The 18,725-nt window shown below is 54.4% G+C and overlaps 1 protein-coding gene across 1 annotated transcript; it reads right to left on the bottom strand.

The window, feature by feature from the left end:
• Positions 1-108: 108 nt before the first annotated feature.
• On the bottom strand, positions 109-18,720 carry Kctd10 (potassium channel tetramerization domain containing 10). The gene is made up of 7 exons (XM_032887300.1): positions 18,613-18,720; positions 13,098-13,311; positions 6,474-6,643; positions 5,340-5,429; positions 4,749-4,801; positions 3,485-3,680; positions 109-2,237 (listed from the first exon to the last, which is right to left on the bottom strand). The coding sequence occupies exons 1-7, from the start codon at positions 18,613-18,615 to the stop codon at positions 2,013-2,015; spliced, it is 951 nt and encodes a 316-aa protein (XP_032743191.1). The 5' UTR covers positions 18,616-18,720; the 3' UTR covers positions 109-2,012.
• Positions 18,721-18,725: the final 5 nt, after the last annotated feature.

The raw sequence follows: 18,725 nt of genomic DNA, 5'->3' as shown, positions 1-18,725 counted from the left end.
TGTGCTTAAGCCCTACAGAGAAGGACTCGACTCTGAGGTGGCCTGGCCCTCGCTGCACGCCAGCAGCCATGCTGAGCCAGACTTTCTTGAAAAGACCACAAGGCGGCGGAGGAGAAGCAGAGTTTAACGTTTATTTTACATGTGTCCGCAGACGCTTGTACAAGAGTGAGCACTTCTAAAACTCCCAGCATGGTTTTATAGTGCAGAGGCAGGAAGGTAGTGATGTGACTCTGTGACCAGGGACTGAATGGAGCCCTCTGGCCTGCACGCACTCTGGGGAGGGCTGAACGCCAACACTGAGAAGCAGGTATGGGACGTGGCCCTTGGATGGGATCTGAGCCTCCAGAGAGGTCAGACAGCCCATCTTCCACAGCAGGCAACAGGAAGCTGTGTCAGACCTGCTGGGGTGCAGGGTGCAGGCCCCCCCCCCCCCGACAGTGAATTGTGAGCCCTTAGCGTGCAAAGTTCACTCTTCTCACAGCGACTCACTGGATGGTGACCTGGAAACGCTGACTACCGCCCTTCACGCCAGCAGTGGGACCTGAGGCAGAGCTTTGGAGATGGGCGCTGGTTGGGTTTCAGGCACCATGGAATGTTCGCTACGTCTGTTCCTACCCCTGGGAGTGGAGGCACAGAGCTACAGGCACAGGTTTGAGGCTAGAGGAAGGTAGAGAAAGCTGCCAAACCAGTAACCTAAGGCCAGAGGCCCAGGCAAGTCAGATTGTGCTGCTCGGCCGTTCTGCACAGGAACTTAAACGGTGGATCATGGCTTTCCCATTCCTACAGAAGACACCAGGACTGACATTCAGTTTAGCTGACGTTGAAGACAAACAGTATAAAAACGTAGGAAACATGATCTGTAATCTCCCTTTCTCGGCTCTTTATACAAAAGTTCACCCCACACCGTTAAAAAGCATGTACCCCATATGTGGTTCCTCGATCCAGTCGGGACTGTGTGAACATTTATCATATGTAGGCTTTGCTGTCAGATACAAGAAAAAGCTTTAAAGGCATACAACTGTCACGTACAAAGCGAGCTGTTCAAACCGTCGTCGCAAAATAGAAACGTTTTAAAACATGTCAGATCACCCCCTCAATCAATACCTTTGGTCAAAAACAGCAACACTTTCCCTATCAAGCAGCAATCCATCCCACCACTCACCTAACCATGGAACTCGTCTACTCAACCGCCCTTCATCCGCAGCTCCTCTGCGCAGAGCAGACTGGAGCTAACGGGCAGTCGTCCTCCTGAGCGCCTGCGCCCTACAGTCAGTCACACGTCCCCAACAGTCACACACATTCCCTGAACACAAACAAGACCCAAAGGTATCTGCACACCTACTCTATTCTGCACAGAAACCACCTGACGGGAGCTGAGGGGAAACCACAGGAGTCACTGCAAACTCCGTAGTGTCCTGACCTGGTACCACAGCCGAGAGAGCAGCCCACTGCCAGGAACTGGTCTGCTCCCTGGCTGGCAGCGTGCCCGCTGCACTGAGGGACCCTGGACAGGCTTGGGCACACTCAGTCCCCCTTCCACTGCTGACCAAGGGGCGCCAGTCACAAACCGCATACAGAGCTGATCCCCAGGAAAGCAACGGGCCAGGCTGCTCACAGACACCTTGGTGACTGGCTGCCAACCCCACAGTCCCTCAAAACTGCCACACTAAGTCCTTAAGTCGCCTAAGGAGCCCTAATAGTCAACACCATAAAAATAAATATGCAACAAAGGTTCTCACACACACGCCAGACTCACTCATACTTTTCCTCCAAGAGCCCAGAAAGCCAGGCTCCGAAGTGGGGCCCCCCTTAGACACAGCTTGTTCAGAAGGGGTGCACACCTGGGTCAACACAGAAGCAATCTGCTTTGTCAAGAAATAACAAAATAATCATCTGACTTGTTACAAAAGTGTCTCAGACTCCAGGGGAAGTGGGAGGTGCCCCAAAGCCTGCACAGGGTCTGAGGGGGCAGGGGCAGAGGGAGGGTGGAAGGCAGGCTTGCTCCCGCCTGCTCACTGGTGGAGGTGGGCCCGGTCGTCTGGGCGCTTGATGTGGATCCTCCGCACTCGCTCAATCCGCTCCCGCTCCCGCTCCTCGTCCTCATCCAGGTGATGCGAGCGTCCAGCTGCCCCACCTGTGGCCTCCAGGAGGGCATTGTCAGGTCCTCGGCCATCCTGGGCCTCATACAGCAAGATATTCAGGGTCTCCTCATAAATGCGGGCTTCAGGGAACTCAACCTGTGCCCCACAAAATACAGGGTGGGAACATTAGCAGGCCTCGCATGGCCACCACCTTGGACTGCATTCTCAGTAGGGCCTCAGGCTAACTGGCCCCTGGACTGACAATGCAGAGTCATGGGGAGTCCACAGTGCATCCCGTATGTCCTCCGTTTTCCTACACCTAGGCCTCCCGCAGACGCAGGGCTGCAAGCAGAGCCTGCCCTCAGGTGACATTCTCCCTTTCTGGTGAGGGTGGGGACCGTGGTCTGAGCAGTGGGAGAATGACTGGCAAGGGAGATGGCGGCAGCCTGGACAACTGGACAGTGAAGGCCCTGGGCTGTAGAGGAAGGGGCTTCAGAAGCCGTCCCTGAGTGCCTGGACTCACTCCAGGGGCAGGATCTGCTCCTAAACCTCACACGGACAGCAGTGAGACAGTCACCACCCAGACAAACAGCCGGTCTGAGAGGCTGAAGGCTGGGAAAATTAAATTGCCACAAGAACTCCAATCACAAGGCTGGTGGGAGCTTGTGACCCAAATCTCACAGTGGCAATTGCCAGACACACCAAAACAACGTATCAGAGCCAGGGAGATGGCTCAGAGGGTAAAGGTGCCGAGTACGACAACCTGAGTTTAGTTTCAGTGGTCTCCAAGCTCCAGGAGCCTATGAAACCACAGATCCCTGTGTCAGTGGTGAGAACAACCCCTTCAGGTGACCGATGGGACTACACACAGGTGGCTAGAACCATGGTAATCTGCTCATGGCAGAGGGTGGGAAAGGAGGCGGCTATTACCCTCTCCCCAAGTCCCAGGAGGATGGGCAAGCAGGCCTAGAGAGAGGTGCGGTTCTGAGAGCGAGCTGGCCTCCAGCTTTCGACCATCTAACTCCAGGGAATCCGGTGCACCTGCACTCACACTCTCAAACCACGAGCAGACATACAGACAGCTACAGGTAACAACTTCAGAAGGCAGCAGAGGCCTCTGACAAGCGAGCCTTGGGGCCATGCTGGTGAAGAGTCCTGCCACCCGTAACTGGATGACCCAGCATTTGGAGGCCAGAGGGAGGGAGAAGGCAGGGCAGCTGGGAGCACATGAGTGCAAGAACAGATCTGAGAAGGCTGCAGTATGGCTACTCCACTTGCCCAGTGTCAGCAGGAACCGCCCATGTTTAACCGGCCACACCCCCTCTTTGGAGTTTCCCCTGCTCAAGCAGAAGTGCTTCCGGTACCGTCAGCACGGCCCTCAGCGCCTCCTGCACTGCTCTTACCTTGGTCTGCTTCTTCTCGGTGGCGTAGACAATGGAGGTACAACAGACTTCAGCGATTTTTCGGCCCTGGCCGTAAAATGACCAACAGCAGATTTCATCCCCGATGACATCCTTTATGAACAGGACCCTCCCATTGAAGCGCAGGGAGAGCTTATCAAACAGTTCGATGTTTTTCAACATATTGTCGTCGGAATTGCTGCAGAAGAGCAGGGGGTAAGGCGGGCACACGCCAGCGGCTGCTGCCCTTCGCCTAGCTGTGCCCTCGCTCACGAGCCCTCCCGGATCCTGTTCTCTCCTCTACCTACTGTGAGCCCTTGGAAGGGCAGCCAGGATCTACTGCGCGAGAAAGGAAAAGAAAGCCCAACGATATCGGTTCATTGTCCAAATGGTAACGTACAAATGGCAGAGCTGGGTCCCAACGGCAGTTATGGCCTGAAGGCTGTGTCCCTGACCCATGGTTGCACATCTGCCCTCCACACACCTACGAAGACTGACTGCAGGGCCTCTGGGTACAATCTCCTGAGCCCACCCTACCACTCACTCTCCCTGCCAGACCCCAGGAGGTGCATACGCCCAAGGAAGACTTTTTGATCCTCAGTCAGTCCGTGGGGCCTTGATGACCTCACTCTCTGTCCCTCAAGTTGCTCATTTACAGAGCATGTTTCCAAGAGCCAAGGGTACTCTAGAGACATCCACTGCTGTGGGTGGCATTGTTCAAACAGTACAGTCCCCAGGAACTGAATCAGAGTCACAGGGGACCAAGAAACAGGGAAACTGATGTAACACAAACCTGCACTCTAATGTCAGAAACTGCAAAGAGCGCAGGTGCCTATGCTGACGAGCGACAGACAATAAGACAGCATTTGCTGTAAGGGGACCCCGACATGCTGATGGTGGTACAGTGCATGAACCCTGAAAACCTCACAGTAAGGAAAGGGATGAGTCACAAACGCAGTGTGTTCTATCATACAACATGCGTGAAACGGGAAAACTACGGACACAGAAGTATATAGGCTGACAGCCGCCGGCACCCAGGAAGATGAGGACACTACTCATTGGGTGACACGCTCCAAGTATTGATCGGTGTTGCACATTGTGGATATGTCAAAATCACCCACCCGTACATCAGGACAAAACAGTGGACTTTATGGCGCGGGTGAATTCTACCTATCTCTAAGTTTCCCCATCAACCCACCTCCCTACCCTCCTAGGGTGCAGAGTGTGGCCTGTGTGAGGGGACAGGCAAGGCCTGGCTGACACTTACCTGGTATAGGAGTACTTGTTGTTACTTCTATTGTAGAGCAGCTTCACGGCCGGCTGTGGGTTAGAGAGGAGGAGTTACTAGTTCTGTGGGTGTACACAGGGCACACTGGTCTCCCAGAGGCTGTGGGCAGAGCTAATAGGAAGGATGCTCCATGCTCCAGGAGCAGAGGCAACATGTGCAACAGGGCTTCCCACTCAGATTGCCTTTACCTCAAAACACAGGCACTGGATACTGCCTCCCCCACCCCACACCAAACACAGGTACACACGGACACACCTTACATCCCTGCCAGACACCCCAACATACACATATCCTCATTCTTTCTCTTGCACACACACACACACACACACACACACACACACACACACACACACCCTCCAGCCTCCCACAATGTAGACACACCCACACTCACACAGGCACACTTAGAGGTATACACAGACATCTACCTTCCGGTACACAAAGACACCACCACTCATACACACAGGCCTACAGCTGCATGCACACGCAAATACATACACATGCACGCACTTGTGCTTGTATACAGACCCCCACCTCCACCCCCGCACATGCCCCGAGCCTCGCCCAACATACCTTATCTGACGTTGCTATGAGCCTCTGCTCTTCCTTGGAGGATGTGATGACAGGCACCTTGCAGAAGGGCTCGTAAGTGTCTTTGTTCTGCTGGAACAAAACAGGCTTTCAGCCCAGGGTGCCTGGCCAGGGCTATGCACCTGTTAACTGGGAAGGGTTAGACCAGGGGAGGAATCTGGCCTTTGGGGCTGTGGGATGCTGGAGTCCCCAGTACACACAAGGATGACACAGCTCTCTCCGCCCAGGACACTCAAAACTAAGCCCTCGACGTAGCAGGTGATCGCATAAAAGCTGCTCAACCCCACTGGAGCCAGCAGCAGATGGAGTCCCATGTTGAGGTGACAAGGAGACTCCAGCTCAGATGAGGACATCGTCAGAGACAAAGGCAGAGCCCAGACATCCCCCCACCCCCACCCCCCAGCAGGAGAGAGGTCTGCACTCTGCAGGGCAGGGCAGAGGTGTGTTAGTTACTATTCTGAACATCTTGCAAGTCCCCCAAGCCTGCTTCAGCTCCAGATGGATGGCATCCAGCCACGCTTACATCCCAGACAGAGAAAGTACAGGGCCTCTTTGGTTCTTAATGAGGTAGCCTGGGCTGGCCTCAGAACTCATTATCCTCCTTGCCTCTGCCTTCTGAGTGCCTGAGTTCCGGGCAGCACCACACCAGGCCTTCCAGTGAACAGAGTCAGTTATCATCCACCATGAAGGCCCCCAAAAGACAAGGACTCCCAGCCCCACATATGAAGCTTTTCCTTGGGCCTCAACAGAAGCCAAGGGCCATCCAATTCTGCCTGGAAGCTTCTCAAGTGACATCTGCACCAACACAAAGTGAAAGCGCTAGGACAGTCTCTCAGGGAACAGACTGAACACACCTGAGGCCGTGTTCGGGCAGCCAAACAGGAGGACAGCCCACCAGGAGCATGGCTTTCAGACACGGAAGGACAGGACATGGAGGCAGGTCCTACCGGCTGAGCCTCTCAGATCTGTAGACAGGGAGCCGAAGGACCCGTTCCCACATAGAGGTGACCCAGAGGATCTCCGGACACATCTGGGCAGTCTGACTTGAGACTGGCCCTCCTGTCTGTGAACCTGGGGCTCAAGTAGGGGTGGATATGCACTGAGAAGGGTGCCTACTTGTAGGGCCGCCTGGCACTCTTCGAGCAGGCCCTGCACCAGGTAGTACTTGGCCTCCGCCAGCAGCTCCTCGATCTCCCGGCGGCTCTCGGACAAGGGCACAGCGCCGTCGCGAAGGTAGTTGAGGATTGTCCCGAAGTGCTTCCCGCAGCGGTCGATGAGGATCCAGCCTGCAGTGTGGCGATAGGAAAACTAGGTCACAGGGCACTTGTCAGGGGAGGTGAGCACCACGGCTGGGCACAATCCCCCAGACTCCTGTGCTGTCACTGGCAGCCCGGGCAACCCCAAGCCCCCTAAAGCCTGGAACTGTGCTCTGAAGGGCCTGGATGTGACTGAGAAACCAAAAGTCTGACTTCCGCTTTGACCAATCTGCCAAGCATCCGACTGAGACCTCCGGTCAGCGGAGATGCCCCAGGACTTCTCACTGCAAGCACTTATGGACCCAAGACAGCAACAGGACAAAACTGTCATCAGAGGGCTCAGTCAACAAGAGCAGGTGAACCTGCTTCACTGGATATGGGAAATGTCCCACCTGCTGGCCAGCACCAGGCATGAGGTGAGGGCAGAGAAGTCCACCCTTCGATTACCAGAGTCCTCTACAACTGCCACTGGCTTTCTCCACCCAGGCTTTCAAAACCCCTGTCCTAGATGTGACATCTCTGGAAGGTGTCCAGAGGAGAGGGCAGGCACCAGGAAGAGGGAGAAAGAGATGAAGAGCACGGGAAGTTATCAGAAGCAGTCAGGGAGGCTGGGGAGACGGCTCGGCAGCTAAGAACACTGAGTGTTCATCTAGAGGACGCCGGTTCAATTCCCAGTACCACATGCATTCACAGTCAATCAGCCGTGAGTCCTGTCTCAGAGCATCGATCCCCTCTTCTGACCTCTGAGGGCACTGGGCACACTAGCAGACACACATGTAAGCAAAACATGTATGTATCATACACATGATAACAAAATAAATCTTAAAAAAAAAAAAAACCATTAAAAAGCAGTAAGATGGGAGGCCAGACCACAGTGGCCCCAGGCGCGGGGCCCTGACTGAGATGACACAGAGGTGGACACAGGACCCGGATCCCACTGTCTCTCCTCTGCTCTCTGTTGGAAGAAACAGACATCTCTACTCCTGACCCCACTGTGTCCGCCCTGGGTCCTCATACCTGGGCCCTGAAAAGAGGACAAGTCACATCCTGCCCATCCTGCCCCCCCACCCCCCCATATCCAGCCTTCGCCAAGCGGCCTCTCTTGGTTTTGGTGTTGCCTGAGATCCCGTGATCCTCTCTGGAGCCTCCTCGGACTGCGGCTCCCACACCTGCCACTGAAGCCCGGTCTCTGCTCCCGGCCTTCAGTGGGCAAATCTCACACCACTGTGCTCCCTGCATGGTTCACAGCATGGACTGGGCAGGCTAAGGCGGCAAACCCCCCACAGTGACCCCCAGGTGCCACCCAAGCCTCTTTCTGGGTCTGAGAAAACAGGCACGCACTTACGAGTGCACACAGTCCACAGCACACAGCCTGAGTGTGTGAAGCTGGTGGTCCAGGCCTGTGGCCAGCTAGAGAACACACCCTTCTCCCAAGTATGGTTTCTACTGACGCAGCCAAAAGTGGCCAAGAAGCAAGTAGGCCCGGGGCTTCCTGGGCTCTCTCATTCTAAGCAAAGCCAGAAATTCAGGGTTTGTTATTTTTCCTGTCAATCTCCTCATTTTAAAAGGACGGTAAACTAACTTAAAAAGCAAAGAGTTCTCAACCCATCAAAAGGTAAATATGACATGTGTATGAGTACAGGTGAAATTCAGCCTACACACATCAGACCTACAGCCCCAAGTTCCCCAGACCAAGTGCGGACACAGTGTGGATTGACAGACAGTGTTACCCTCTGGACTCTCCTCTAGGGGAGGCTCATTCTCTGCACTGCCACAAATCCGGAGTCCCTAAGACGCTTGGTGGCATTTAGGGGTAGGGGGTGCAGGATTCTGCCACAGAGGATAAAGACCCTCAAGCTCCGAGAAATGCCATCAGTGATAAAGTCAGCTGACTGGAAAGAGCCTGCTTTCAACGCAGAGCAGCTCAAGCTGCTGGGGAAAGGCCATGAGCCCCCAAATCCATTACTCAAGTGACAGCCCAGAGTTTCCATAAACGAACAGGCGGACTGGGACACTGGGCTCCAAGTCAAGAATGGCAGGAAATGCTTGTGGGGAGGCTGCCTTGCACAAATAAGGGCAAAGGCGCCACACATTCTCCATGAGGTTCCAATTAGCATTCGGACTTGAAATAGTTTGCTTTCAAAGCAGACATCTATCCCTCACACAGCTCAAACGCCTGCATGGAGAACCGCAAACCGCCAGCAAGCGGCCTCTTGCTGCCTTGAGCACACAGTGTGTCGTCGAGGGGAGCGTCCAGGGCCATGGGGACAGCAGGCTTGGCAGTGTAGCCCAGAGGCTGACTTCAGGACGTCTCGGCACCTAGCACAGTGGTGACAGGCAAGGGCCACTGTCAGAACCCCAGCTCTGCCACCTGCCTGCTCCATGCTCAGTACCCCCCTAAGCTCTGTCCCGAGGTCTCTTCTACAGACGGGATGTGCACAGTGCTGGCATACAGGTGTGACCAGAGGCTGGCCAAAAAGCAAGCACACAGCCCAGCGCTGGCCTCCAGGCAGCACTCACAATTAACGACAAGTCCGTGACAAGGAGCGAATCACATCGCGGGAGCCAGAGGAGGCAGCAGCAGGACCCTCAGAATGCTGTAAATGTCAGACCCCAGGAGTAGGGGCTGTGGCTTTCAGGGTACTGAGGCTGCTGGGGGGTGGGGACAGGGGGTTGCTGGGGCATGGCACTCCTGGCTAACTTCAAGTAAATACTGGTGTTTCCTCTCTGGGGGAGCTTGGGCGCTCCCCCTCCTTTCCCTCCTTCTCTAGGAAGCCTCTCCTCACAAGTGCAAACTTATCCCTGTCTACAGTCACTCTAAGATACCTGTACAAACCCTAACTCCTGAGCCCGAGCCTCAGGGCAGATCTGTGAGACATAGCCGGTCCAGTGCACTACAAGACACCCAGGCTGCAACAACCAAAAACATCTTTGGACATCGCTAAATGTCCCTTAGGTCACAGACAGAAGCAACAATGCTTATCTGAGAATCACTGACACATCAAGGACCAGTGGTTGGGGCTGAGGGGCAGACAAGAGTTCTGTCTAGCAAGGGACCATTCCCAGGTTCTATCCCCAGTCCTGGGAGGGGGGGAGGAGGGAAGACAGGGAAGAGGAAAAGCGGAGGAAGGAAGGAAAAAGGAAGGAGGCAGGGATCTAGCAGGAAAAGACGTGCATGAATGTAGAGGTAATGAAGAAAGCTGGGGTCAGCCAGACAGGGAGTTCTCTACAAACAGAACCTACAAGGAAACAGAACAGCAAGGTATAAGCAGGAAAAAGAAGACCTTCTAAACTAGATACAGTCAGGCAGCTGAGAGATGAAACCCAGACCAGTAAGACAGACGGACAGCACACCAGAAATTAGAAAATGCAAAATGAAACAGACCTCGGATGAGCACAGCTCCTCGGCAACGGTTAAGTGGTCAACAGTGCCCAGTGCTGGCGGAAGTCTAGACCACCGTGAGGCACAGCCGCTGACACAGCCCCCTGAGAAAAGCTCTGGCAATACCCAGCACAGAGAAGACATTTTCCCAACTCTGGAACAAACTCGGGAGAACAGCAAGGGAGTGGTGCGAGCCTACAGCTCCAGACCTGGAGGCTGGGAGGCAGGAAAGGGAAGTCCCGACCCTTGTGCTGCTTCCCCAGGGGCAAGTCGACATTCCCAACACTGGGAACTGGACACATCTGTGGGGCCATCAAGCGGACGTGCTCCACTAGCTGCAGTACGTGTCCAGAAGGAATTACTCCACCTCGGGGACATACCCAAGCTGGGACTATTTACTCATGACGTCATAAGCAGAATGCTAAAGGACAGGGGCAGAAAAGAGCACCAGACACAGGTCGCACAGACAGACGCTGGTTAGTGACTGAGTCCACAGCAGTGGTAAACGTAACACCCGTCTGGCCTACGCACTGATTTGCCTGGGGAGCAGACTGCCCAATGCCCAGCCATGACCAGACAGAAGCCTTGCAGTCAGTCCTTGGGTGAGCAGACTGAGCTGCACCCAGGACCCCCAGTCACACTGTCTGTGGCCATGAGAAAGGAGCTTCGGCCTAGTCAGCCTTGTCCCTACACTCCCAGATTCTGAAGGCATTAGTCAGGGATCTGAGGCCATGGGGAGTTGGGGCAGGGTCCAAGCTACAGGAGGGGAGGGCAGGGTCTCCCTCACATGTGGCCTTGAACTCTTGCTCCTCTAGCTCCTGAATGCTGGTATTATAGGCCTGTGCCATTATGCCTGGTTTTCTTCTGTAGTGGTGGGGAGGTGTTGGGCAGGCTCCATGCACGACCCTCTGAGCCACAGTCTCAGTGCCAGAATTTCACTCTTACCTCAAGATCTGCTGCCCAAACCCTCTGGGCCACTAGAGGGTGAGGCTCAGAGAATTATGGTGGCCAGAACAGAACTTTTCAGAGAAGTTAGTTAGGAAAAGCCTGCTCACTGCCGCCATGTCTCCTTGGAAAAGGAACCCCCAGGGTGCAATTCCGAACCACAAGCACACGTACCTCTAAAGGGCAAGATGGACGCCCCCACACCCCCCCTCACACGAAGGCAGGTTTCCACCCCCTTCAGTAATGTCCCACAGCTTGGCTCTCCACAAATCAGTACCGACTACATGAGGCTCTCCAGCACACTCACAGCTCTCACATAGCAAGAGGCAAGCTCCAGAGGAAGCCGCTCACCACTGTCAGGTCCAGCATCTGTCAGGTGAGGCAGAACTGGCGCCATGTCTGACACAGGAAAAGCCTCCAACACTGTCTGTCAGCTGTGCCCCTGCCGTGGGAGAGCCAGGACTCAAGCCCAGAGGTGCCTCCTACACTCAGGCTCCTTACTAGGGAATTGTGTGCACGTGGTGTGGCCCTCAGGCAGTGGCTAGGGGACACTGACAGCAGCCCAGAGGCAGGGCCTCTCCTCAAGCCACACTCTCTCCTCGCCATACTCCAGGGATGCCTATCGACATGGTACGGATATTCCCAGACACTTACTCCTCCTCTTCTTACGGGAAGCCCTACTGTGGGTGAAACTTCCTCCTCTTCTCACGGGACACCCTACTGTGGGTCCCTCAGCCATTTCTTTTTTTTTTTTCTTTTTCTTTTTTTCGGAGCTGGGGACTGAACCCAGGGCCTTGCGCTTGTTAGGCAAGCGCTCTACCACTGAGCTAAATCCCCAACCCCTCTCAGCCATTTCTTAGGCAGTGTCATTTTATGCGTCTGTGTGAGAACACGCATGCGGGTGCCCACAGAAGCCAGATGGCATCGGATGCCCTGGAGCTGGGCTCACAAGCACCTGTGACTGCCTGCACGGCTGTGCACGGCAAATGTCAGTTCAGCGACGAGGTCCCCACATCAGGGTGCTGCTTTAAGATGCGGGCAGTCTATTCCTACTTGTACCTAAGCACGTAGGCCAGGCTATGCAGTGACCCCTCCAAGGTCAACAGGATGGCTCTGCCTGGCACGGGTGATGGCTGAGGTCAGGATACCTGACATCCAGACCTCCATGGGCTGCTGAAGGGCACTGGCACCAAAGCAGTGGCCAACCCATGGAGCGATCTGGCTTTGGGTGATGGGCCCATCCAGGCACACAGAATAAGAACCAGAGATCTCAGGGATAGTAACTGCCCCTCCTTTTCTAGCCTGGAAGCTATGGGAAAGCATTTAATATTTTCCATGGGGCAAAGGGCTAAGCCAAGGACGAAAGGAGACAAAAGCCAGGAGCTGCTGGACTGAGTCCCCAGAAGGCTGGAGGCCTGGTGACTGATGGGTACACACGACGTCCTTAACACACATCTGCCTCAGGAGTAGGCTGCTGGTCCACATACTGTCCAGCACAGTGAAGAAGGCTGTGACCATGTCTGGTTTAAATACGGCCTTAGGCCACCCTCAAGAAGCCTCCTCAGCCTTCCACCCCCTTGGAGCCGCTTGCAGCCCAGACTGCTGTTAACTGGCAGGACGGAGTCACACCAGGACCCTGGGTTCTCAGATAACCTCGGCTTCCTTGTGCAGTTGCGGTGCCATTGTCTCTGTTTCCACCAACACCCTGCAGTGTGGGGTGTGACGGCTCCGCAAAGGGCGCGTCCCGCTCGTAAAAGTCTACTCTCTGGGCAGCAGTGTTGTGGCTCTGACCCCACTTAACTGCAGGAGACTCAGTACAGGAAGGTACCTGGCCCTGTTTCACGGAAGCACTTGAGGCCTGCAGCAGGAAGAACCTTGCTCAGAGCCACACAGAGACCTGCTAGGTCCAGACCAGGAGTCTTTATCTGCTCGGGTGACTGCTACTCACAGTCTGAGCTCGGCTCCAGCGCCACTTCCTCAGGAAGCCCTCCCCGACCACACCCTCCAGACTAAGTCTTAGATCCCAAGGCTCTCGGGGCTTCCTGCACACAGTCGTGTGCATCCCTGCCCTTGAACATGAGGCCCTCAACCGCTGGTGTGTCTGTGGCACTCAGCGCACGCAGTGTCCAATCAGCAGCCAGCATGGCAGGTGATTACCTTCACTGTCGGTGAGCACTTCCATGCGCCCGCTGAACATGGCCTTCAGCATGGTGTCCTGCTTGGTGAGCGTCTGCATGGTGGTGTAGTAGAGGGCCCCCCCCACGTTTAGCTTCACGTACTTGGAGCTGGGGCTGGCGCCCTTGAAGGAAGTGGTGCGGGTAGCAGCCGCTGGCACCGCTGAGCTCACCACGCTTTCTCCTGACATCTCTTCCTGCCAGAGAGAAGACAGACGGGGTCAGCACAGCAGCCCGCTCCACTCTTACAACTCCAGGCTGGACTCACATCCAGACGGTGTCTGGTTCGGCCATGTACACTGCACTCCCAACACTGGCAACTCAGGTTTCTCTTAAATCAGAGGCTAAGTAGGCCAGGGGGACAGAAGCTGGCTGCTGGAGGACTGCCCCAAGGAGAGGAACATCCCTCAGCTCACCCCGATCCACATCTGGTCTCGCAGGCCAACCTTGCCTCGGACCCTGGAGGCATTGGTTTGTCTCCAAATCTGTGCTGCTCGATGTCCTCCTCCTTCTTGGTATCAACAGCACCTGGACTGCACGTTAAGGCAGCCAAGGCCATGTCTGGGATGGTCTACCTTTCTGTATGGCTACACACAGAGCAGCCAAAAGGGCCATCTTTGAAATGAACTCCAGATTAACATGGTTCTGTGAGCTGGGCAGGATCCCTACTCCGGCTCCTACTTCCCACAGGGAAAGTGACCCCGAGTGCAGGCAACAGTCGGATGAAGAAGCAGGTTCAGAAGACGGAGCAGCTTCCTCCCTAGGACCCCACACGGGTCCAGGCAGCACCGCCAGATCTGAGGTACTTAGACCATGTACTTCAGGTTGAAGCTATCAGATTCTAGAGCCTGAGATGTGCAGAGACGGGCTGCATCTGCTCCTGAATCCAGGACAAGAACTGAGAAAAAAAAGCAGCCCCCACTGACACGGTGGGCTGCCGGCACTGTAGTAGGCCTGGGACAACATCACAGACCTCCATCAACACACTAAGTCACTCTGGGGCCGGGCTGCCACAGGACAATAACAAGACCATCCCACCACCACGCCCGACACAGAAGACATGATCATTATCCAAGACAAAGCAGCACCGCAGTCCCCTGGCTGCTGACCTGCGGGTGGCTGCTGACCTGCGGGTGGCTGCTGACCTGCGGGTGGCTGCTGACCTGCGGGTGGCTGCTGACCTGCGGGTGGCTGCTGACCTGCGGGTTACAGGTCTTGGTTCTCTGCCTTCAGGATGAGAGTCACCACACAGAAGCATGGCATTAGCTGCCGGCCGACAGACTCTCCCACGGAGGGGGCCGCTTCTCTGAACACCCCACCTCTCTTCCTGAGGTACCTTCCACTCTCAGTGGAACCTGGAGGTAACCCAGCCACAGTGGGCACACGTGTGCTCCCGCTAGCTTCTGGGCACCGACAGCACAAAACTTCAAGCTACTTGAAGAATGACGGCTTTCCTATTTTTATCAGGACTTTCCACAGTACATGTTTACCACATCATAAGTGGCAAAGCACACATTTTTCTAACAGGTAGGAGACAAACAGAAGCAACTCATTACAGCAGAGACAGAGCGCAAGCAACATGAATAGGGTTCAAGGCTTTCCAGTTCTTTTTTTTTTTTTTTTTTTTGGTTCTTTTTTTCGGAGCTGGGGACCGAACCCAGGGCCTTGCGCTTCCTAGGCAAGCGCTGTACCAGGCTTTCCAGTTCTTCTGGCCCCTCTGCCCCCACAACCCTCGGAGGTGGTGGGGAATCACAGTTGAGGAACTTGTGTCAGAAACCTGCAGAGCGGAGCAGAAAGAATGGTCCCAGCAAGGAAGGGTTTCCTCAAACGTGTGTGTGTGTGTGTGTGTGCGTGTGCGCGCGTGCGGTCTAAAGCTCAGTCAGAGTTCTCCAGGAGTCTATGGCATGATGCCAAGAAGGAAAACAGGACACACACACACACACACACACACACACTCACACACACTCACACACACTCACACACTCTCTCTCTCTCTCTCTCTCTCTCTCTCTCTCTCTGAGCTTTCACAACAGTCCCCAGAAACACTGTGTTAGTAGTCCTGGCCAAACACATCCTCCAGAGACAGTGTCCTCCACGGACGGCAGGATATTCTAGGAATAAAGCCATTTCCCAAAACTTTGATGACCTTGGGCAAAGAAAGGCTTACAGGTGTGTGTGTTGGGGTGGGGTGGTAAAAGGAAATCTGCCCCAAATACAAACTTGTAATTTACACACTGCACACACGCATGCATACAAACACAAACATACACACACATTCCATTGTCTGTGGTAGTAGTCTAGCTTCTTCAGGGTACCCAATACAAAACAGGACATAAATACAGCTGTGCACTTTTGGGTGGACATCTGGCATATAAAAAATTGTTCCGTGTACAGGTGGCTGGACTTTAATGAGCTTGTGCTCCTGTGCAGCCCCACTCTGAACAGGGCAAGCAACAGTGACGTGCTCCAGACATACATGTGCCCATGCCCCTGACCACTTAATTTCTGCCACTCTGGGACATCTGCAGTGTGGAGGCAGTGCTGGTCATCTTCATTCTATGGCCACAGAGGGTCAGCGGCAAGCAAGCAAAGGATGTGGCCAAGGCCTGCCTGGCCCTGGGTCATTGGTGATGCCTGGCATATTTAGAGCGATGACATGGAAGTCAAGAAAGGGACAGCCCCATCTCTTTAAAAGAAAATGTAAAAGGTGGGCAGTGTGTAGGGAGGCGTTTCCAGACCCCTGCTCAAGGCCCCAACTCGGCCACACACTGGCGCAGGAACAGGGTGGGCACGATTCCTGAAGGTATCCCAGCTATCAGAGACACTGCCTTTCCCTTCCTGCTGCAGGAGGCCAGGTGGACAGAAAGCGCTCAGCATAGCCCCAGGCTGACTAAGCGCTGAGCAGAAAACACTTGAACTGTAATTATCTATCGAAGTCGTAAGTCATCTCCTCTTTGGAGACTGTCTCCAGCTATGAGTAACTCAAGGCCAAAGGCGTGAAGGAGCCCAAGACACCAGATGAAGCAATGAGAGCCTAGAGATTTCCCAGAGTTCCTCACCCCGTCAACTGGTCAGCCTGGTGCCTAACGCCAGGAGAGACCCTTGGAAGGCAGGTTCTGGCTCCATTCACATCTGGACTGCAGACACCGTCCGTTCCCTTCCCCACGGTGAGGCTGCCCTTCTGCATCTGACTTCGTGAGCAGCTGAGGGTACGGGAGAACAAACTTGGTGCCAGTGAAAGGGAGGTTACCCGGCTGTGAGATACAGACTCAGGCCCCAGTTTGTTCTGGTGTGACAGGTGAATCTAAGCTTCTTTCTTCGCCATCTGGCCACTAAATGGTGGCACTACCTGGCCACACACTGGAACCCCAGAGGAGCTTTTAAAAGACAGCAGTGTCTGCGTCCTACTCACACAAATTCTTCTGTTATCAGCCTAACGGGTGTGGCCCACGGAAAACACTTTTTTTAAAAAAAATTCCCCCAGCTGGTTCTAATGTGCAGCCAATATGACGAGCCTCTGTTCTAAATGGCTGTGTACCCCTCCGGTTCGGCTATAATTAGCTCTGTGGTCTTGAAGAAGCTCTCTGCTGTTGGCCCACTGAATTCCTGACCCACTTATAAAAACAAACCAAGGCATCATAAATAAAAGTCTCACTTCACATCGATTAAATAACAAAATCGGTCAAAAGAGGAATTGTTGACTGTCTTTTGTTTGAAAGTCCGACAAATAAGACAGGGAAAAACAAACAAACAAGCAAAACCCAGAAAGTACCAACTCCCTACACACTATCTCTTGTCAGCTGAGGGAAAGAAGCTGCTGATGGCCAAGCCGACCTGGACTGCAGTTTCAGGCCGTCACTTTCTGTGCAGCGTTCACAAGCGCTATTGAAGGTAAGTTTCAGTCTCTTACTTTGTAAACACTCCTACAGACTGTTAAAACCAGAATCTTCCAAACACTGCCGCCCACCCAGGCCCCCAGAACACAGGCAAAGCACGGCCACCTAGTCCTACTTCTGCGGGCTTCCCCTTCTACTCCCAAACTTAATCCTTAAAACCAGGTGTTCTCAACTGGAGACATTAAGAGTCACCTGAGCTTCAAAGACACTGCTGCCTGCCTGCCTGGGCCAGACCCCCGGCCAGCAAGAGTGCAGCTGCCGGGAATTTGGGATTAAAAGGCCCTTTCAGGTGATTGGGATGCTAAGTAAGATTAGACAATGTGTTTATCTAATAGCAGCAGGGATCTGAGGGGAGCTGTTTAAGAAGTATTATGCACCCAGACTAGGACCGCAGCTCCATTTGAATGAAGCAAACTAGGTAGGAGGCCAACTACTGAAGCATTTTGCCCCACTCCTGCTTCTAGGGTAGTTACCCCCCACTGCAAGAACCTGGTCCAATGGCATTCTCCTGCTTTAGAGCACACTTGGTGAGGATGTTGTCAACCCTGCTCATTAGGGGAGAAAACTAGGAATTAGAATCCGGCAGGCCCTCTGGTTTCAAACGCCTACATTTCACGGCCAAAATCATTAATGACAAGCAGAGACGGCAAAAATACATTGGTGAGCCTGGTGCTGGGATGGTCTCTGGATAGGGTCGAAAACCTGACAGCTTTTTAACAAGTTCCTAGGTTATGCTGCTAGCCTGGAGACCAGCTGAAGATCTACGGGTGCTGGTGGCCTCCTTTTGCCAAAGTGTCCCTTGTTCTACACAAAGTGGAGCTGATCAAAGCTAAATACAGGCCGAGTCACTTGTCTTCAGTTTAGGACGGATCTTGGAGGTGAGTGGCAGACAAAGAGGACTGGGTTGATATTCTCTCATCAACCCAGGACAAAGAACCTTTGAAGGAACGGACCCTAGAGAATCTGAAGTGAACAGAAACCATTCCCATAACTCAGACAGCAACAGCTGACATCCTGGGATCCCGAGGTGTGGTCACCTAGGGCCTCAACGGAAGTGATTAGGTAGGTACCGAGGTGCCATTTGAGTCTAGACTCTGTGGTCAAGAAACCCCCGACCTCAGAGACCGGGCATGCCTCCCTAGACTTGACTGTTACCATTCATCTCGCTCCAGACTTGTGGGTTCAGTGGATCGTGTTCGCCCCTTCCTCTCTTGCCTGGAACCCAACCACTCAAGACACAGCCTCCAAGACGCCCAACGCTCGCCCCTCTCCACACGCCCTCGAATCCTCATTTTTCACCCCGAGCGTCTGTTTGGACGCCGTCTCTTTGTTCTGACAATTTCCCAAGTCCCATCGCCAACCAACACTCAAGACTCAAGGCTCGCCGCCCAGCGCATCTCCGAGGCTCCAGACGCCCCTTCGTAGACCCCCGCCCCCGTTCCTTTCATCCAAAGCCCTTCCCCCGCCCGAACCTCGTCCGCACGCGCTATCCAGCGCCCCACCGCTACCGCGTCCGGTCCAACGGGGCCCTCCCCCTCAGACAGGTCGCCACCCGCCGCCCTCGCCGGTCCGAAGCCCCCCGACGGCGGCCACCGCCCTCACCATGAAAAGTCGGAGGACACCGGAGTCTCCAAATCCGGACTGAGAGGCAGGAAACACCCAGCTCACTCAAGGCAGGGGGCGGAGGCGGGGCCGGGGCGGGCACTTCCGTTGTC

This window comes from Rattus rattus, chromosome 16 (genome assembly GCF_011064425.1).
Source record: "Rattus rattus isolate New Zealand chromosome 16, Rrattus_CSIRO_v1, whole genome shotgun sequence".
Lineage (NCBI taxonomy): Eukaryota > Metazoa > Chordata > Mammalia > Rodentia > Muridae > Rattus > Rattus rattus.
The sequence above is the reverse complement of the archived record's forward strand: the minus strand, read 5'-3'. Positions and strand labels throughout refer to the sequence as shown.